The sequence below is a fragment of the Argentina anserina genome, chromosome 7 (genome assembly GCF_933775445.1).
Source record: "Argentina anserina chromosome 7, drPotAnse1.1, whole genome shotgun sequence".
NCBI lineage: Eukaryota > Viridiplantae > Streptophyta > Magnoliopsida > Rosales > Rosaceae > Argentina > Argentina anserina.
Genome location: NC_065878.1, coordinates 9293179 through 9316378, shown reverse-complemented (window position 1 = coordinate 9316378; position 23200 = coordinate 9293179). Strand labels below are relative to the sequence as shown.

At 37.4% G+C, this 23200-nt stretch overlaps 1 protein-coding gene across 1 annotated transcript; it reads right to left on the bottom strand.

Moving 5' to 3' along the window:
- Nucleotides 1-13762: 13762 nt before the first annotated feature.
- LOC126803539 (uncharacterized) lies at nt 13763-14965 on the bottom strand. Its single transcript, XM_050531329.1, has one exon. It carries the CDS (start codon nt 14963-14965, stop codon nt 13763-13765), a length of 1203 nt encoding a protein of 400 aa, XP_050387286.1.
- Nucleotides 14966-23200: the final 8235 nt, after the last annotated feature.

The window sequence follows — 23200 nt, the reverse complement described above, 5'->3', positions numbered from 1 at the left end:
TCGTAACTTCAATTATATACCATCAAGGTTAGAGTTTCTTACCGTCCGTATATATAATTTCTAGATAACATATCGACGTATCGTCATTTGACAAAGAATAGCTAAGAATCGATCAGCACTCCAATATTATAGCATGAAACAAACAAAACACGAACACAATCAGAAGTGGAATGATAATATTCCACATTCAATTATATAAATGTTTCTCCATGACTCCATCTCTCTCATAAACTTCCATACACACAACATACACTACAAAAAAAACTTAGCAAATGTGCCTAATGCTAAGTTTTTTTGTAGTGATAAACTAATTAAGTTTCTACGTCGACTGTGACTAAATGCATTATCAATCAAGTTGTTAATTCATCGCCGAGAAAAACTTACTTGTTAATTATATCATAGCCACCTACCACCTTTAAGTACCAAAAAATATTGTCTATATCACTATATGTAGTGTACCTATTAGGCTTATGTAATAATATTTCAACGCCTTAATGATCATCAAATTATATGAAATTTTACATGAGTTATCAATACATTATGTTATAAGATTTATACGGTGTAGATGTGAAATTTTTTTTAAAAAAAGTCAAATAACGAAATTTACTCTGTAATTTCAAAATGAACCTTTAATCGGAATGAAACTATATATATATATATATATATATATATTCAAAACTTACATATCAATAGCTCTACGCATCATACTAACGTGGATTAGCTACGTACGTACTGTCGTTTAGAGCTTAATAATAATCTTTTGGAAACATCATAAACTCCATTAGCTTATTAATCTAGAGCAGCTCTGATTGATAAGGAGATCGAACATCTATCACTGCAAAAGTTTAGTTAATTAACCCCTAGCTAATTAATTAATTGGCTACAAAGACTAGAGTGAGGTTTAGCTTAGGGTCTCTTGGCCGCACAAAGCTTTTCTGTTTGCTTTCCTTCTGGCTAAATTATTGAGACAACTCCCCCTGCCGGAGCTAGACTTGAATATAGAGGTTTGTATATTGATATTTTCTCTTATGAATTAATACAAGACTAACCTATCTATTTATAGTGAAGATGAGAGAATATTGTACTGTTGTTTAACACTAATTCTAATAATTAAGCATAGTTGTTAACTCCACCATGAGTAACATGCTCATGCTCCTAACACAACCTTTTTCCAGCTCACTTCAACACTCCCCCTCAAGTTGGCGCATACATATCAAACATGTCCAACTTGCTAAGTGAGTCATAAAAGACCTTCTTAGACACTCCTTTTGTGAGTATATCCGCAAGTTGCTCTTCTGTAGGAACAAACGGAAAACAAATGATCTTAGCGTCTAGCTTCTCCTTTATAAAGTGACGATCAACCTCTACATGTTTTGTATGATCATGCTGCACAGGATTTTGTGAAATATCAATAGCTGCCTTGTTGTCACAGTACAACTGTATAGCACATTTGGGCTTAACACCCAAATCTTGTAGCAAATTCCTAAGCCATAACAATTCGCACACTCCTTGAGCCATTCCTCTGAATTCTGCTTCAGCACTAGATCGAGCTACCACATTTTGTTTCTTACTCCTCCACGTAACAAGGTTGCCTCCAACAAAGGTAAAGTACCCTGACGTGGACCTCCGATCCGTAATATTTTCAGCCCAGTCTGCATCTCTGAAGCCACAAATCTCTAGGATATTGTTGTGGTTAGAAAACATTACTCCTCTCCCTGGAGCTGACTTCAAGTACCTCAAAATTCTCACAACAGCATCCATGTGATCCACACTAGGGTTATGCATGAACTGACTCACTACACTTACTGCATATGCAACATCTGGTCTGGTATGTGACAAATAAATCAGGCGTCCAATTAGCCTCTGGTAACGAGTTTTGTCAGTGAGCACTTAATCTTGGTTTTCTGCTAACCGATGGTTCTGCTCAATAGGAGTATCAATTGGAGTGCAATCTAACATACATGTCTCTGTTAGTAGATCAAGGATATACTTCCTTTGACACAAATAGATACCATCACTTCCTCGGGCTACCTCAATGCCTAAGAAGTACTTGAGTGTACCTAGGTCTTTCATCTCAAACTCTGTGGCTAGCTTCTTCTGTAATCTATCCACCTCAATAGTATCATTGCCAGTCACTATCATATCGTCAACATATATAATTAAGGTTGTTACCTTTCCTTGTTGGTGTTTGAGAAATAATGTGTGGTCTGAATTACTCTGCCTGTAGCCAATTTTCCTCATGAATTGTGAAAATCTTCCAAAGCAAGCACGAGGAGACTGTTTAAGACCATACAAAGACTTCCTCAATCTGCATACAAAGTTATCGGGAGAAGCTACCACATATCCAAGAGGAAGATCCATGAGGAAGATCCATATACACTTCCTCTGTAAGTTCTCCTTGAAGGAATGCATTCTGAACATCAAACTGTCTAAGTGGCCAGTTTAAGGTAGCAGCAAAAGAGAGCAATACCCGAATAGTGTTCATCTTTGCAACAGGTGCAAATGTCTCATCATAGTCTATGCCATATGTCTGGGTGAACCCTTTTGCTACTAGGCTTGCTTTATACCGGCTCACTGACCCATCTGGATTATGCTTCACTGTAAACACCCAACGACATCCCACTGCCTTCTTGCCATGTGGTGGAGAAACAAGCTCCCAAGTATTGTTCTTCTGTAATGCTTTCATCTCTTCCTCCATCGCTTTCCTCCATTTTGGATCTCCCAATGCATCCTGCACTTTGTTAGGTATTGATGCAGCAGAAATTTGATTCACAAATGATTCATATGACTTAGACAATCTTTTGGTAGACATAAAATTGGCCACAGGATACTTAGCTTTAGCATGAAGGGTAGGTTCATATTTTTTTGTTGGCTGACCTCGAGTAGACCTATTTAGCAAGACATATTGGCTACTATTAGTTTCACCAGTATTAGCCCCAATAGAATGACTAACCTTAAGTGAGTGATCTTCTGTACCAAGGAAACGTTGGTCAGAGGAGGCAGGAGGGGCAGTTGTGCTGTCAGCTTCTGGTTCTTGAATCTCTGGAGTGACTATACCAGAATCATCTGGTGGTGCATGTGTAGCTGATACATCAGTAATCTCAATCGAACATGTCACCATATCTTCTGGCTGACTTGTCTCCCCCTTTCCATGATACAGCTCTTCAAAATAGGTATTCTCCCCCTGAAGAGCAGTATCGGAAGAGGATACCCTTTCTGATGATAGCATCGGTACCCTTTCTGATGTCCGCCATACCCAACAAACACACATTTAATGGCCCGGGCATCCAACTTAGACCTCTGGTGTTTTGGAAGGTGGACAAAAGCAACACAACCAAAAACACGGGCAGGAAGAGTATGGAAAAAGGGTAAGGAGACATGGGATGCAAGTACCTCGTATGGAACCTTTCCCTGAAGAACACGAGAGGGAAGGCGATTAATGAGGTGGGCGGCAGTGATGACAGCATCACCCCAAAGGCACTGAGGCATATGGGCACTAAAAAGAATACACCGAGCCATATCAAGTAAATGACGATTTTTCCTTTCAGACACTCCATTTTGCTCGGGTGTGTAAGGACACGTCGTTTGATGAACAATTCCGTGTTTGGTAAAGAACTCCTGAAAGACATGGTTCACATATTCCCCCCCCCCATTATCAGAACGAAGAATTCTAATAGTGGCATTATATTGTGTTTGGACAATGTTATAGAAGACTTGAAAAGCTGGAAAAACCTCATTTTTAGTTTTGAGGAGAACAATCTATGAAAGACGGGTGCAATCATCAATGAAGGACATATAATACCGCATCCCTGACACAGTAGGTTCTTTGGAGGGTCCCCAAACATCAGAGTGAATTAATTCTAAAGGAAGAATATGTTTATTAGAAGTACTAGGGGAATAAGTAGACCGATGACTTTTGCCTAAAACACATGTCTCACACCGTAAAAGTGACTCATCCACACTAATAAACAAAGTAGGCATAGATTTTTTCATAATACTAAATGATGGATGCCCTAGGCGACGATGTCATAACCAAACTTCACTTAGCTTGTCAGAAGTGGAGATTAAAGCGGTCCGAGACTGTGCCCCTGGTTTTTCCCCAGCATATGTCGGATCCAGATGAAACAACCGGCCCCTCAGATACCCCCGACCAATTAACTCCTCGGTGAGAAGATCCTGAAATATCACATACATAGGAAAAAATGTAACAGAGCACTTAGCATCAGCGTTCAATTGGGGAACAGATATCAAATGATGAGATAAAGCAGGTAGGGGTGGACAAACTGACCCGAAAACCGAAAAAAACCGGACCCGAACCCAAACCGAATCCGAACAAACCGAAACCCGAATCAAACCGAACCGAAAATAAAAAAACCGAACCGAACCGATTCTATTTGGGTTGGGTTTTGGGTTCAGTCCCTTAGAAACCGAACCGACCCGAACAACCCGAAGTCAATGGTCAACGTTACAAAACGACATCATTTTGTCATATTTATAATTTTACATTATTATTATTTTTTTAATAAAAAAATTAGTGTGGTCGGCCTCAAAGCCGCACATAATTTCTAACCTAATTGACCTAATGTATAAGAGGCGCATTATTTAGCTGTCTTGCTTCCTTCATAATGCGATAGTCTTATTTTAAACCTAATATAAATGTTATGATACATTAGTTGACACTTAGGAAATCGCCAACTCTAATTCGAAATATGATCGATCGACACCAGCAGATGTGATTGGTATATATATTTAGGGACCCCGTAAAAATTTCGTCAGTTTTGAACATGGTTTGACCGTTCGTACCTACGATTAACTAAAAAAGAGGCGTTTTCACATATTGAAACTCTATTGACCGGGGCTTTGCCAAATATATTTCTTTAGTGCGACCGTGCATGATAGATAACAAAAATTAGGTGATTTCAGATATGCAAACGGCTTTCGGCGTTCGCATATTTGTAATAGGTCCTCCCTTATGGCATAATAGTGGTGTTTTCGATTTACCAAAAATTCTGACGGTTAAATGAGGTCCGAATTGGATGAAATTTTTATAGGGTCACTAAATATATATACCTATTACATCGGCTGGTGTCGATCGATCCCTAGAAGTTTCCTTCATATAGTCGCTTCATAATGCGATAGTTTTATTTTAAACCTAATATAAATGTTATGATACATTAGTTGACACTTAGGAAATTGCTAACTCTAATTCGAAATATGATCGATCGACACCAGCAGATGTGATTGGTATATATATTTAGGGACCCCGTAAAAATTTCGTCCGTTTTGGACATGGTTTGACCGTTCGTACCTACGGTTAACTAAAAAAGAGGCGTTTTCAAATATTGAAACCCTATTGACCGGGGCTTTGCCAAATATATTTCTTTAGTGCGACCGCGCATGATAGATAACAAAAATTAGGTGATTTCAGATATGCAAACGGCTTTCAGCGTTCGCATATTTGTAATAGGTCCTCCCTTATGGCATAATAGTGGTGTTTTCGATTTACCAAAATTTCCGACGGTTAAATAAGGTCCGAATTGGATGAAATTTTTATAGGGTAACTAAATATATATAACGATCACATCGGCTGGTGTCGATCGATCCCTAGAAGTTTCCTTCATATAGTCGCTTCATAATGCGATAGTTTTATTTTAAACCTAATATAAAGGTTATGATACATTAGTTGACACTTAGGTGATCGTCAACTCTAATTCGAAATATGGTCGATCGACACCAGCAGATGTGATTGGTATATATATTTAGGGACCCCGTAAAAATTTCGTCCATTTTGGACATGGTTTGACCGTTCGTACCTATGGTCAACCAAAAAAGAGGCGTTTTCACATAATAAAACCTCATTGACCGGGGCTTTGCCAAATAGATTTCTTCAGTGCGACCCCGCATGATAAGTAATAAAAATTAGGTGACTTCAGATATGCAAACGGCTTTCAGCGCTCGCATCTTTGTAATAGATTCTCCTTTAGGACAAATTAGTGGTGTTTTCAGTTTACCGGAAATTCTGACGGTCAAACTAGGTCCGAATTGGATGAAATTTTTACATGGTCACTAAATATATATACTAATCACATCGGATGGTGTCGATCGATCCCTAAAAGTTTACTTCATATAGTCGCTTCATAATGCGATAGTTTTATTATAAATCTAATATAAAGGTATGATACATTAGTGGACACTTCAGCAATCGATAACTCCAGTTCGAAATATGGTCGATCGACACCAGCAGATGTGATCAGTATATATATTTAGGGAACCCGTAAAAATTTCGTCCGATTTGGATATTGATTGATCGTCCATACTTATGGTCAAGAAAAAAGGCGTTTTGACATTAAAATCCTCATTGACCGGGGCTTTGCCAAATGGAATTTTTTTGTGCGACCGCACACAATCGGTGACAAAAATTAGGTGATTTCATATATGCAAACGACTTTTAGTGTTCGCATATTGGTAATGGGTCTTCCCTTATGACATAATAGTGTTGTTTTCGGGTAAAAACCCATCGGCCTTGCGGGCCTCGGCGAGCTTTTCAGATCCACGGGCTAAATGATGAGGCATAAGTCAATTAGGTATGAAATAATCATTAGACTATTAGTTTTTCATCTTTATGTTAAATTTTATACTTTTAAAATTAATATATAATATTACGTATTTTACATACGGGTAAAACCGAAAAAAAAACCAAACCGAACCGAACCGTACGGGTTGGGTTGGGTTGTGGGTCACAGTCTCTAAAATAGAAAAACCGAACCGAACCGAACCGAATTTAAAATTTGGGTTGGATTATGGGTTTTGTCCAAAACCGAACCGAATGGACTCGTGTCCACCCCTAAAAGCAGGTACATAGAGCACATTGTGAAGCTCTATTGTGGGAGTAATACGAACTGACCCTTTCCCTAAGACTGGGAAGGCCTCACCATTAGCATTAGTCACATAGGGTACTGGTGGAGGGGACAATATGGTAAAATAAGATTTGTCATAAGTCATATGATCAGATGCACCCGAATCAATAATCCAAGTATCAAAACCAACAAAGTTAGAAATATTTAAAGCCATACCAATTTTGCCACGGCGGGCGATGGATGCGGAAGGTATTGCGCCGCCGGCTGTATGATGATCATGTCCCACCACACCATAGACATCAGGTTCCTGGACGAGCTGAATAGCTGCCTTCGCCTGAGGACGAGAATGAGGCCTTTTAGGTCGAAGGTGAGGATACAACTTCCAGCAGGTCGCACGAGCATGGTTAGTATCATGACAATAAGAGCAAGGAGGGCGGGGCTGATTCCCGAAGCCTGGTGGTGGTCCTTGTTGATGAGGTGGAGCTGAAATGGCCTGTTGAAGGGGTGGTGCAGAAGATCTAGCGCGAATAGTAAGACTGGAAACGTCAATTTGTGTCTGATGAAGGCTTTCCTGGTGAGATTCATCCTTACGGATATATGTGAAAGCTGTAATGAGACTAGGGGGTTCGGTCTGCCGGAGCAATTCCCCTTTCGCACTGTTATGTTTTGCATCAAGACCTTTCAGGAAATGGTGAACTCGTTCAAGCTCCTTCTCACGTTGGTACCAAACAATATCCTCTTGATGTTTGATCATGCAGGGACGTTTCATATCAATCTCAGCCCAAATATTTTAAGTTTGGTGAAATATTGCGCCACCGGTTGCCCATCTTGTTGCATTGCTAAAGCAGTGCACATTAACTCATGAACCTGTATGAAATCAGAGTCATTAGTATATAAACCTTCAAGGGTCAGCCATATTGCCTGCGCAGTGTCGCATGCCTCCACCAGATCAATGATCTCGTCATTCATAGCTTTCCACAAGATGGACATGACAAGGCCATCATCGTCATCCCACTTAGTGTAGGCAATAATATCATCGGGACTAGGAGCTTTAGTGACGCCGGTTACATGCCCCATCTTGTGCATGCCTCGAAGATGAGCCGTCATAAGTCGTTTCCATTTACGGAAATTAGTCCAATTGAGTTTAGTTCCTCCAAAGGACCCACTGTCAGAACTCTTGACAGATACTTCAAATTTCGGAATATCAGCTTCGTCTCCAGAACCCATTGAAAAAAGAAATGAAAAATCAGGAATTATACAGCGGAAACACCAAAAAAATTGAAATGAACCTATCGCAGGTGCACGGGCACCGTCGGTGCACCAGCGCTGACAAAGGTGGCCGGGTCGGGTCGGGTCGAGTCTAGATTGGGCTGTGCCGGACGGGTTGAATGTAAGATGGGCCGGGCGGGTCGAATCCGGGTCGTTTTGGATTTGCAGCGGCGATCCACGATTTGCAGCGGCGATCCACGACTTGCAGCGGCGCTCCACGACTTGCAGCGGCGATGTGAAGTCCCTTTCAAGACCGGCAGAAGCGGTGGAGGTCTTCTCAGCGGCGGCAGACCAAGGAAATCGCCGGGGTATTCTCGGACCGGGAGGACAGCCGTTGAGGAGTGGCCGTTGCGGAGAGGAAGATGACGGCGACGGCGTCGTGTAGGGGTCGGAAGTCTGCAACAAGGCAGAGGAGGACCATGCAGAGGAGATACCGGCGCGAGTGATGCAGTGATACCGGCGCGGGACCGTGGAGGTTTCTGTGAGGGTGTCGGGATGCAAACGTGGAGGTCCTTTGGGGTGAACACAGTGCGGTTCTACAAGACTGCACGCTGAGGTAACACAATGCAAGAATCTCAGGGAAATAAGAAAAATTGGCAACCAACTGAGGATACCAGCCCAGTTCGCACCCGAACAGAAAAAAAAAATCCCAGGAGAAAACAGAGCAATGCTCTGATACCAACTTGAATATAGAGGTTTGTATATTGATATTTTCTCTTATGAATTAATACAAGACTAACCTATCTATTTATAGTGAAGATGAGAGAATATTATACTGTTGTTTAACACTAATTCTAATAATTAAGCATAGCTGTTAACTCCACCATGAGTAACATGCTCATGCTCCTAACACAACCTTTTTCCAGCTCACTTCAACAGCTAGTGCCTGAATATTAGTATATGATCGATGTACATGGTACGTACTAAGCATTGATCGAAATCTTGAGTGGTATGACACTATGACTTGCCTATACAGTCCTTTCTTTTTGTATGATTTCAAGAAATTATGTGTGTTTTCTTTATTTTTGGTTCGTGCATGAAGAGCAATATATATATATATATATATATATATATATATACTGCAATGTTTTAGAGTTAATTGTATATCGGATAATGCTGAATATATATAATCGTGAAACTATTCTCATTGAGGTCATACCCTCCATTATACTCATCCTCTCCCAAAGAGTATATTATTTTCCGATTAAGTAAAGATAACATAATGCCGATCGCGAAGAGAAATTATGTATAATCAAAAACTCAAAGAGTGAATACATACATACATACATACATGGCCCTTCTAGTGAAAGATCCCTTTGTTTTGGTTTAAAGAAAGAATATGTCACTCGACTAACTTCTTGATTACATTTTTACATCTTCACCGTTCAACTTCTAGACTCTAATTAATGTGTAGATAACATATGTAAAATTTTTATTCAAAATGGAGGTACTTAAGGCATTTAAAATTAGAATTTAAACTTATAAACATGAACGGTTCAGATTTGATAGAATTGGTGCGTTCATTGCTTTCACCAAGTTTGATACCTTAATAATGATCATTATTTTGGCTGAAAATTTTACAGAGATGATCTACACTTAAACTCTAAAGTTGAACGGTAGAGATGTCAAAATGTAATAAAAAAGTTAGTGATTGAGCTATCCTTGGACAACCCAAAATCCATCCACCGCAAGGCTTAATGCCTGATCAAAATCTTGGTCGACTAAGCTTGCTGGCACCTTTTGCCTCTTCATCACTTGAAAACTTTATTTTATCTACTCCATTTTTATCTTCCCGGTTTCAACCCTGGTATTCTGATTTTTTCTTCCTCGTTCAGTTTCCTCTGGTTCCTTTTCTTCCTCACTTTCTCATTTGGAATCTGGGTATTTTTCGTCTTTAATTATCTCTTGGACTTTCTACTCGCACACTATGGAACTATGGGATGTTATCATTTGATGAAAGAAAGATAGGGAGAGAAACAAAAAACAAATGCAGAGAGAGAGAGAGAGAGAGAGAGAGAGAGATATATATATATATACACTATGAAGAAGAACCGAATAGAGACAAGAGGACGAAGAAAGGAGAAGCATGAAGCAGGGGTAAATTTGGGAAGAAACTACTGAACCCTACAAAAGCTATTAAGACGTGAATCTGTTGCCTTCTGCGCTGCATAAAAATATGAAAGGCAGAGGCAAAATCATTAAAGTGGGAGGCAAAAACATCTCATTTTGTCATTGCTATCGTTGATCGGTTTGATTATTTGACATTAATATTAACCATGTAAACATTATTAATAGCATAAAACAAGAGGGTATCATTACAAACCGATGATCCAACTATGGACTGAATCACAATCATATACCAACGAATTCACAAGGAGGATATAAAGTTTTTATAAGTATCAGATCAAGAATAGAAATATAAATCCTAAGCTAATATATACATGTGATCGACCCACCGATACACAAGAAATAACCAAAGAAGTAATATAAAGCCAACAAAACCATGTTCTAATCTCCCTAAGGTTCATGTTGTAACACCTTCACAAGTAACTAAGGTTTGATCATGTAATTATGGTCCTCAGCGGTTATCTTAAACACATAGACACTTAACTCATTCAATTAGTGCTCAGTGCCTTCATTGAAATCTAACTCAATCAATCATAACATGCATACTCAGCGCAGTAAATAAGATTCACCAAGTTCATCACAAATCTTTAATCAAACAACCTAGATATCATGCTATACTCAGCGCAAACACAATACATAGGTACTTTCGAAATCACTTAAGAACATACACGGCAGAAACCAAAAATCATTGAATCAAAACTTGAAATACATTGACATTATATAACTTCAAATCATACTACAACTTCATAGATAAAATCGAAATAGATTAAACAAAACCAAGCATTGTAATCATCCAAACCATAAACTAAAACAAGAATTCGATCATAGAGAGTCATGGTTACACTTTATATAATCTCAGAGCATTCACAAAGGCATACCAATACTTCTAAGAGGATAGAGCTCCTCCACTCAGCACACTCGGAGTAAGGGATGATGAAAGGATGGTAAATTCAATTTTAGGATTTCTTGGATAGTAAGTATATGTTTGGACAGAGGTTTGGCTAGTACTTGCCACAAGGTTGATGATGATTCGGATATAGATTTGTGCCTCTATATATAGAAGAAATAAGGTCCCAACTTTCCATCACATCCCTTAGATCAAAAGCAAATTAATGGCTGAAATAATTATGTCGAGCCCACTGGACCTCCGAGTAATGATTCTGTCATAACTTCCTCTAGGACTAAGATATTGATGCGATTCTAAATTATATGAAACTTAGACTCATAGAGCTTTCTATCCATATATGACACGTCTTCTAATTCATTCTGAGCTGTTCATGGGAGCCCGTCGAAGTTGGACTACGATTCCTGATAGATTTCTGATTCTTGTATGGATTGGGCTTTAAGTGCAGATCTTCTTTCTCCATAATAATCTAAATATTTATGCACGAAAATCTCTTCATTTATACCTTTGAAATCCATCTCTAACTTGGATTTGAACTCCTTTTCCGATTGGAAATCCATTAAGTCGCACGGCCTCTCCTTATCATACTAGGAATCTGATTTTCAGTTTCTCCTCTTTCCTTGCGCAACTATGATTGTTTTACTAAGAGCATATGCAGCCGTGCATCACCATCATAGCAAAAAGCATAAATTTTGCTTGTTTGCTGCTCTATTCCAATGCAGCCGTGCAAAATGAAGAGGCAATAAATGAGTGGGACCCATGTCAAATGATCAAACCAGCAAGCAGGCAGGCAACTTTTGCTTGCCGGAGTGATTAGCAGCAAAGGCTGGGACCCGCGCACGTGGGCGCCCAGCGTTCTCTTTTTTTTTTTTGAATCTGGCGCGTGTTTTACACGGGCCTTTAAAAAAAATTAAAAAAAATATATAGCCGACAGCTGCAGAGCCGATGGCCAGTTACAGGCTGCCACGTGGCGCCAGACTGGTACAACGGCTCCCTGCGTAGCCAACGGTCAAATTTTTTTTTTTTTCAAATTACTCCGAAAATGTACAAATTACTCATTATTTTCCCTATAAATACCTCATCATATTCTTCACAATTTGTACCACTTCTCTTTTCATCTCCTCTCTTCCATCTTCCTTTCATCAAATGGGTTCTGGTTGGCTTCCATCCGAAGAGTTGCAATTATGTGTTTCTTGGGTACGACAATCCACTTGCATCATCACCGGCCGATATCAATGCAAGGATAATTTGTGGAAGAAAGTTTACGAAGATTACGCCAAAAATTGGTGTGGCAACCCCGAAGATCCTCATCAAGGTCCTCGCTCGAAATGTGCGCTTGAATCACATTTTTCGCGCTTGAAGAAAATGCTCAAGAAGTGGCATACAGCATTAAGCAAAGCAAGAAGCCGTGCGGCTAGCGGGACGAATTTGGTAGATGAGGTATGTCTAATCAATTTTTCATGTATATTTTTTTTGTTTAACATAGATTAAATTTTCCTATTAATAAATTCTTTTTTCTTGTTTTGTTATTTTTTTTTCTTCATATTAAATTTTTGTTTACATTAAATTTTCCTATAAATCTAATATTCGTTTCTATTTTTAGGAAACTCAAGCTCAATCATTATATTTCAAAGATATGAAAAAAGAATTTAACAAGAAAGATTGTTATGAAGCAATGTTGAGTCATCCTCATTTTGTGACGGTTACAAGTAGTACTTCTTCTCCGTTTGAGCGAAATTTTCCATGTTCTCCCGAGCAACATGATACGGATGAGCATATTGACACGGATGAGCATATTGACTTGGATGGTGAGGACGAATTCACAACTCCGCCGTCGAACCAAGAGAGACCCCGTCCCTCAAGCCCCGTTAGACCTATGGGAATAAAAGCGGCCAAGGAAGCAAAGAAGAAGGGGAAAAAATGTATGACGGAGAAAGACGAGATGTCTTTAGCTATTTTTCATAATATGCAATGTAATCAAAAATCACTTATGGAGGCTAACATGCGAAGAGATGAGGAGACCCTTCGGTTAGCTAGGGAGGGCTTAGAACTTGAGAAACAAAAGGAAGCAAGGTTGGCCCGACGTGATGCTATGTTGGAGTTGGAAGAAGAAACGAAAATTATGGCAATGGATAGGAGTGTCATGAGCCCGACAAAATTGAGGTGGCACACAAAGAGGAAAGCGGATATCATGGGTAAAATGAATAAGAGTAGTAACACTAGTGATGCTTATTATGTTCACTTTGATGAAGAGTAATGTTGTGTTATTGCTATTTTTTTCAATTCCAAGTTATTTGATGTAATTTCAAGTTATTTTTATATGAAATAAATTTCATGTTTCTCAATTTCAAGTTATTACATTGCACAATATCAAATACAATACCAAATAAAATTACAACGCCAAATAAAATTACAATACCAAATAAAATGATAATACCAAATTAAACTCCATAATTGATTATTGTTGGTTGGCTTCCAAAGTCCAATTGTGCTCTACTAAATCATTCTGAAGAAGGTTGTGGATATAAGCTGACTCGAGGTGGTCAATACGATCCCAAAATGCATGTTGGTTCCGTCCATCTCTTTCCACTGGTAAAAAAGGAATTCAAACCCCCTGAGGATCCACTGGCCCATCATAAACTCTTGCAGCCAATGGGTTTAGTAGATCTTCTTCTTCCGGCTCGACATATTCTTCTTCTACAAATTCATCCTCTACAATCATGTTATGCAATATGATACAAGCTATCATTATGTTTTTCAGTGTCGAACTCCTATGCAACCGAGCTCCATGTCGAATGATTGCCCAACGAGATTGCAGGATGCCAAAACACCTCTCTACATCTTTGCGGTATGCTTCTTGTTTCTTTGTAAATAGTTTTTGTGCTTGTGATTCAGGGTTTGGAATTGTTTTTACAAATGTGGAGTACCTTGGATATATTCCGTCGGCGAGATAATAAGCATTGCTATATCGTCTACCATTGGCGTAAAACATCACAGTCGGTGTGTTTCCGGCAATGAGCCCTTCAAACACAGGTGATTGATCAAGGACATTAATATCATTTTGAGCTCCTGGTACACTGAAGAAAGCATGCCATACCCATGTGTCATGCGAGGCCACCGCCTCTAGTATTATGGTGGGACGACCTTTCCGGCCGCTGTAAGCCCCATGCCATCCGGTTGGACAGTTCTTCCACTCCCAATGCATGCAGTCAATGCTTCCAATCATTCCTGGAAATCCTCGCTGATCAGCTCTAGCAAGAAGCCTTTTAAGGTCAGTCTCTGTTGGAGCACGGAGATACTCGCCACCAAAATGATGTATCACCTGTTGGCAAAACTTCTTCATGCACTCTAGTGTAGTTGATTCCCCCATCCTGCATATCTCAGCACACTGATCAGCAGCTGCGCCGTACGCCAACATTCGGAGGGCACCTGTCATCTTTTGTTGGGGCAGCAACCCTAGTAGTCCAGTGGCATCTGCTCTTTGATGCCAATAAGGGTCGTGGTTGCAGAGCTTCGTCATGATGCGGTTGAACAAATGGGTGTGCATTCGGTACCTCCGACGAAATTCTTCTGCCCTAAAGATCGGACGCTCGATGAAGTAATCTGCCATGAGACTAATTCCCCCAGATACCCTATTTCTGGGGTGATTAGGAGAGCGGCCAGGACGTGAACCGCGTCCTTGTGGTTCATCTGAATTATCAAGATGTGCCATCATCATCGTCGTGTTCATCACCATGGCATCCATCATCTCAGCATCTTCTTGACTGTGTTGTTGTCTCTGCTTCAACAATTTGCGAAAGAAGCTCATTATAGTGATGGGGGAATGTGGCGAAGTAATTGAAGAATGTGTTTTTGAGGATTTAGAAATGAGTTGTGAAGATTGAGTGAGTATAGAATGGGTGATGCAGCTTATTTATGGTGAATTTCAGATCATAGAATTTGAAGATCATGTTACGTGTCGAATTGTCATTCGTCAAAAATCTTATCAGAAATCCTATCGGAAATCCAATGAAATTATTTGGCCGACAAACACACACGTGTCACCTTTTGGTTGGTCGGAAATCCTATCGAAAATCTATAAAATTATTTTGGTGATAAGGATATCAAATAAATGCCACTTGTCATCTAGCAATTGGTTGATTATCATATATGAAATCTCAAAAAATAAAATATTTAATCAATGAATAGTAATTGCTAATTTGACGGAGTTGTACCGCTGCATAAAAACTAGCTCAGAAAAGTAATTTACAGTGAATAGTAACTGATGGAGGCAATTAAATTGATGGTTTGATGGTCTGATGGTTAAACATGGGTGCATATGCTCTAATAAGAATAGGGACAATTCAATTTACACCAAATTGGAAGAAGAGAGTTTCAATTAAACCCATCTTCTTCTTTTTTTTTATTTCAATTTACACCCAAAAGTTGTCATGTAGGATTAATATTATTGTATTCTCTCAAAATTACAAAACTTGTCACTAAAGTGAAATTTATAACCTACCTAATTTACTGATAATTAACTTAATCTATTCTATAATCAAATCTTATTACATTAAAATAAATATTAATTAGAAATTTGTAATTTGTAACCTTAATGTAATTATTAATTGTGGCAAAGTCATATAATCTAGATTTGAAAACTAAAGTTAAATAAGCTGTTATGTATTCTTTTGTATTTTAAATCTTTCTATCATATATGCATATTATTTAATTAAACCTACTATATAGGTAAGTTATTCTACCGTATAGATATATTAATTAAACCTACTATGTAGGTAAATTATTTAATTTTGTCATATATGTATATTATTTAATTAGTCCTACAATGTAGGTAAATTATTTTAATTAGTCATACTATATAAGTAAGTTTTTTGAAAATAACATATTTCAACTTCGTAAATGACGTTGGTCATCCATGTATGTATGTTATATTTTATTATATTAAATTAGTAAGTTATCTATTTTTACTATATAGGTAAGTTACATATTTCTACTATATAGGTAAGTTATATATTCAAAAAGGTAACTCTAATCATTTTGGTTTTTCTCAATATCTTGTCAAAATGTAAATTAGTTTAGATAACCTGCATAATTGTGTGATTTATTAGTAAATTATACTAGAGATTTGTTTAAAAGATGACAATATATACCTATATATATTAGACAAAGTAATTTAATAACAAGATATGTACCTTATGATAAGAAACACAAAGTGTAAACACGTTCGTGGAATCCATGATATGTTTTGTATTATTCAAAATATTTTCTCAAGTCCTCAACTATCACTTGGAAAAATGGTGGAAAATGCCATATGCATAGTCAGCTTCATCATTTCTTCAAAACATATATCTCCGTCTTCATATCAAATCTCTCAATCTTATAATATTGGAATGAATATACCTACTTAATAGATCAAGAACTACAAACTTTTGTTACAAATGAAATAGTTTTTTAATGAGTGTATATATATATACAGTCCATATCTAGAGTGAAGCTTCACTCAGAAATTAAAAAGTGAAGTTCTAATTTTAGCACACTTTTCGGTCAATTTTTTTAACCATAAGTAATTAAATATTTAGGTATGTTATTCAAAATCATCTCTACAAAATTTCATCCAATTCGGACATCATTAAGGTATCGAAATTATATTAAATCAATGAATGAATTAATACTGTTTAAGATGAACCGTTCGTGTAAATCTCAATTTTAAAAACTCAAACCATTGTTGAATTAGATGAAACTTTGTAGAGATAATCTTGAATAACATACCTAAATATTGAATCACTTATGGTGAAAAAATTTGACCGAAAAGTGTGTCAAATTGACTCTGTAATTTCATAGTGAAACTTCACTCTGAACTATATATAGACATATATGTATATGTGCTCAAGTCACCCAATTATGATAAATTAATGGATAAAATTGATTAAAATAAAGTTAATAAGATTTAAATTTAGTTAAAAATTTCAAATTCAAATAAAAAGATGCTAAAGGGCACATTAGACTTGGTAAAAATATTAATTACAAACATATAGTTTAAAATATGAATTGGGTGTAAATTAAAGGTGTGGGTTTATCTTAAAATGAGTCTCATACTTTGGGGGTTTCTCTAATTTTCTCATAAGAATAAGTAAGTTAGAAATAAATAAATAGAAAATGATGAATCATACTCAAACAAATAATCATATCTCAACAAGTATTCTCAACACTTAGCACTTTTTTAGCACATATTCACACATATTCGAGTTAAGCTATTTCTAAACACCCTAATTACAGATATGACTCTAAAATAACGAAATAAGATGTAACAAATAATAAGAATATGACATAATCTCATTAAAAACGTCACACTTTATACTCACTCTATTTGTAATGTATTTGCTCTTATTGGAAGAGCCTTTTATATATAGGCAATCCCATGCAGAAAGCAAAAGGCGTGCATGATTGAGATTAAGTTGAGCTTACATGTTATGAATTTGGACAGAGACATATAGCTAGTGATCGAGTTGTACTGTTATTATAGACCACTCGAATCTCGATCGATCATTGAAGGACCAGTCTATGAATAGACGACTCGTTGTTGCTATTATATCACGTCCTGTCGATCGGATTGATATGTATGAATTTTATTTTATTTTTTGATCAAAAGGTATATATGAAACTGACCTAAATGAATCCATCAAACACGAAAATGAAGCTCGCTAACTAGCTCATCAAACCCACCAGTCAACATATATGGGAAACAGGCACCCTAGCTATACAAAAACATATGGAGAATGATACCAAATTAAAGCTTATATATAGCCAGTCCGTTCTGTCATCTGTCACCCTAATATTGCAGGACCATATATACTGATATCTTACGATACAAATAATTGGACGGAGTACGTACCATATATATTATTTTCCATCAATAATTCAAAATCTTATTTCATTAGCGAAGCCGAATAGTGATATGAACAATTAACTTTTGAAAGGTAGAAACAATCACCCTGCTAATTAACCTGATTACTCTGAACTCTCCCCCTAAACCTCAGGTCCCTAACTCAGAAAAGAAAGGAAATAAAAAAAGAAGGTTAATTGTTATATGTACTCCTTCAGATACAACCGGAGCTTTTATCAAAACTCAAATGGCCTGCCCTTTAAATCCAGGCAGCTAAACGCTGCGGATCGATGAAGTTTGAGACCTTTGTTAGAACTTGCCAAACTCTAACTTATCTTTTTCGAGTCGTGTTAATTTGAAATATGACCATCATTTGTATTTAATTTCCTATTCTTTAGTTCAAAAACTCGATCATTTTCTTCTTGGGGTACTGCCGTATTGCATCTGCATGTATGACTCCCCTCCCACCAAATTAGCAAATCAGAAACAAACAAGAAAGACCAACTGCATGGATCTTGTTGGCATGGCAATCTCGTGCTCATTATACAATTTTCAAAACCCTCGGATCAAATAATAGCACTCATGCATGCACATTAATAGTAACTTGATGTGTTTAATTTGTAGTGAGAATGTGTCTCATGGTAACATTTCATAATGATCGGGTGCAGACTACGTACAGTCTCTGGGAATGGCCGGCCGAGATGGCGGTGTGAGCCAACAGGAAACCTATATATTCCGGCAGATTTTTTTGAACAGTTGAACATGTAAATTCATATATATATATATATTAGATATTTGCCGAGTGGGTGATACACAGTCATACACTGATACATGCATGCCCATTCAGATGGACGAAGATCGATGGGAGAGGGTAGGAAGAGGAGGCATACACACAATTTTCATCCAACTGGAACTCACAAACTTTAGTGCTGAATAATTTTTAAGCTGAAAGCCAAGATAGCTATAGCTAAAGTATGTGTTACTTTGTTTTGGTCTGAAAAAAGAAGATAGTGTACATGCATGCCTTCTTTTGGGTACCATGGAAATGATGGAATCATGCATGCATCTAGTACGTCGCAAACAGACAATGAAATAATGCGTTCATTTAAGAAAAAAAAATGCAATGGAGAAAGGAAGATCATAGGTGGGAAACAAAAACAAAAAATCAATTAGGGACCTTGTAGTATTCTTCTGTTGTGTTTTGGTAAGCAATACAGCTCGTTCAACACTAAACAAACTCAAATGCCAAAAAAAAAAAAAACACTAAACAAACTCAAACGATTTGGTCATGCATGCTGCTGCTACTAATAACCTCGACAACATTAGATAGGTATAGTTGATAAGTTGAATAAGTTAAGCAAAATTATACATCATATCATTTCATGGAATGAGGATGATTGTATACGTATGTTAGGTACGTATCACCTATATAGCTAGCACATCGATCTGACCTGAAAAACATAATAGCTGGGTTGGCTATCCTTTTCCGTTATAGCTTTTACAAACTAATTTCAAGTGTCTGGGAGTTCATTAAATAATTATACCCTATACTTTTACCATTTGTGTTCAAACAACACCAACACGTACTTGGTTTTGGGAGTTCTTCGAATTCGAATTTTCGAACCAAAAACAAAACGAGTAAATAACATGTCGACGGCAACGTAGCCAGTGAGTGTACGTGATATGTAAGTACTCTCTGACCCTGACTCTTTGGTCTCTAGCTAAGTCTCACTGGGACGAAGGGTCTAAATCAGCAGTGATCCTTGTAATCAAACAGTGGTCGGTTGGTTCATGTTGTTCATAATAAAAGGGACCAATTTATACGTACGTACAACGTTACTAGCTACAATGTCACATCTCGTCGATCAGATGTTATGAATCTGACCTAAACCAACTGATCAAAAATGAAGCTATGTTCACCAGTCATGCATTCATCATATTTATAACATGAAAAGGAATACATATAGTTAATGTATCAACCTAATATTGAAGGACCATATATATGGATATTTTAGGATAGATATTGTGTTACGTTTTCATAAATATATATATAGTCCGTCTCTGCTATGGACGTCCGGACGGTCCGCACCGTGCGGATTCGACAATTCCGACCACCGGCGATGCGTAACGACAGCGCCGATTAGCACAGCCGCATTCCCCTCCTCCTGACACTCATGTCTGTACCGGCAGGAGCTGCAGCGCCGGCCAAAATCTCGAAAATTCAAGTTTCTAGGCACCGTGCGGAGATTTAGAGATTCCGGCCGCTGTAGGCCAGCGCTGCATCTCCAGCCGACATAGACAGGAGCGACGGGAGGAGGAAAGTGCAGTTGTGCTAGTCAGCGCCGTCGTTGTGCGTCGCCGGTGGCCAGAATCACCGAATCCGCACGGTGCGGACTGTCCGGACGTCCGCATCTGAGAATTTATATATATATATATTATCTCCATCAATATCACATATATATTTCTCTGCCTTACAGCTACATACCTCATTATTACCTTCTTTCTATGGGGTAAGTCTCCCGTATTCCTAGTTTGGACTATGAAAATGGGTCGATGTAGAAAGATTTTGCAGTTGTACGTATCATGTGCAATGATTCTATGCATCCAAGGTTCACATCCTTGACATCTTTATAGGTCAGGACTAGCTTGATTAGTAGGTTATTTGGAAATGTTGGTTAGTGTTGCCTAACAAAAGGCTGGAATTCCTTATCCAGTGTATATATATCATGTTCAAGCAGAAGTAAAGAGATCGATAAACAAAGCATCTTTATGGTGATGACTTGATGAATCATTTACAATGAGGGGCTAACATCTAAGTAGGGATTTGCAATTTCAGAATTATAATGAGTTTGATTGTATATACTTTTGGAGAAAATAGGCACCTAGCAATTTTATCATACAAGAATTCATCAAAAAGACGTACAGCGAGCAGCTTCGTATAGCTAGTGAGTATTTTTGTGCACCATAAAGTGTATATTAAAAGTAGTTTACTCCATCTGCATCCTTAGTACAAGTTCGTGAATACAATTATTTTTGTCATATTGTAATTTGATTCAATCACGACGTTTATATCAATCACGCAGTTTTAATGAATCATTTGATAAAATAATCATTACATACAAGAGATCGAGTTTGTAAAAATCCAGGTGTAGAACCCATATTCATGTGCGAAACTCACCGACGCTGATTGGAGCTTAAATCTCAATATATTCTCAGTGGTAAGGGGTTGAAACATCTTGACATGACCTGTTGGCTGGCGTGTGAATTAGTCTCTAAACCTAGAAAGACTTTGAAAATATCGTCGTTGATCCTGTAAAAAGAAAAGTGACATTAATCATTCTTTATAACGTCCTAGTACCTGACTGCTTTGTGCAGTTTCTCAATAAATGAAAAGATTGAACCCTTTCACTAATATTAGGTTAGATATATGAACAAAGATACACATGTATATATACCGTACCATATACTTAATACTGCTATATCCCTAATCCCAAACCCACCTAGAAATGTAAAAGGAGATAAAATATTGGATAATTCCTCTGTATAGCTAATAATATGTTTTGTTCTGAAAATGAGGACCGGAGGATTGATCGAATCTCCTATTGATGTGTAGATGTAGAAAAAAATTAGTGAGGAGGCTCAAAGATGAAATTAACTTTGAGGTCTTAATACAATCCCTTGTGCATACAATCGAAGCACTCAATGTCTCAATATATGCTCAAATATTTAACTAATAAGGATGGCATGACTTTAATTAGTTGTAGTTGATTGGTGTCGAGACCATATCGATTAATCTGTCTTGGTCTTCCGGAGCCCAATTCAAGTCTCTTAGTCTCGATATTTTATGCAGTCTCTTACAAATTGAATTGTTTAGTTGTTCGATTAATTAATTAAAACACCAGGCACTTAAGAAAGGAACAAATATATACATAATGATATATATGCAACTCACAGCATATAATAATCACATCTCTAATGCTTATTTATGGATCACAAATCATAACTAAAAGATTTATTAAATTTGATATAGAGTATATCCCAATATATTCCTGACAAAATTCCAGGATCACTGCTTCAGAATTGTTTGGATGCATATTACTCTAATGAAATCGCAAATCTTAATGAAACCCAAATTGAATTCAAAGTTCTAATCCCATCAAAGTAACATAAACAAGCATATCATCAATTAGTTTTCTCAGCTCATTAGCTCGAGATTGGAGTTGCAATAGTACTGCCATATAAGCCCCATATGATGCTGATTGCTGATCTTTACAGAGCACGTATAATGTGACAAAAGAGAACAGAAATGGCATCAAATTTCTTGTGCTTTGGCTTTAAGGATTTTCCACTATCAAAAAGCTAACTCATCATTATATACAAGGTGATAAACAGTTTAAAAAACTTATCATACACACCCTTTTTATAAAATTTTCAAGTTTTCTTCACATACTAGTGGAGTGACCGAGTGACCTACTAATCAGAGAGTTTTAAGACCTCACCGCTACTTGAAAATTTTGATCACATATGATGAGAATTCTGTCCAACATTTTATGTTAATGTCCAATATAACTATGTTGATGCTGTTGCCACATAAGTTCAATTCTTCAATGTTATTTGTTATTTGTCATGACTAAAGCGGTAACTCTAATGTTTTTGCTTCACTAACAGCCTGTAATTACTAAATATTCTTGAGACTTTTTCAAGCGAACTAGCTAGCTATCTGCCTATATTGGTGGGTGTTGTTTCTTTTCACTCTCTTAAACGCATCATATTCATACACAACACCTTGTTAATTGCTTCTCACATGCTTGTCCTTCTCTTTACCAAGCAAGGAAGTGCAAGCTCTATAAGAGAGGACGTGAAGATGAAAGATGATAAGACACTAATTAGATGCTTGTCGAAATGTTTTCCACAGACAAGATGGATTTGGGAGTAAGTACTTAGGTTACAAACTACATCAATATTTTAATCTTATATTCTTTTTTTTTCTTTTTCGAATAAAGATCGATGATCATTCATTGATAAACTCATGCTAGAATGAATATGTTGGAGTTCCTCAAACGTGAATATTGATTCATTGGCTTACACAAACTCGAAATCTATTTTAAGCACCAAAATAACTTATGGTAGTTAGGTACTACATAGCTTTGAAGTACACGC

Bases quoted from the DNA above. Each gene is read 5' to 3' on its own strand.
- LOC126803539 (XM_050531329.1), bottom strand. From the start codon at position 14,965: ATGAGCTTCTTTCGCAAATTGTTGAAGCAGAGACAACAACACAGTCAA.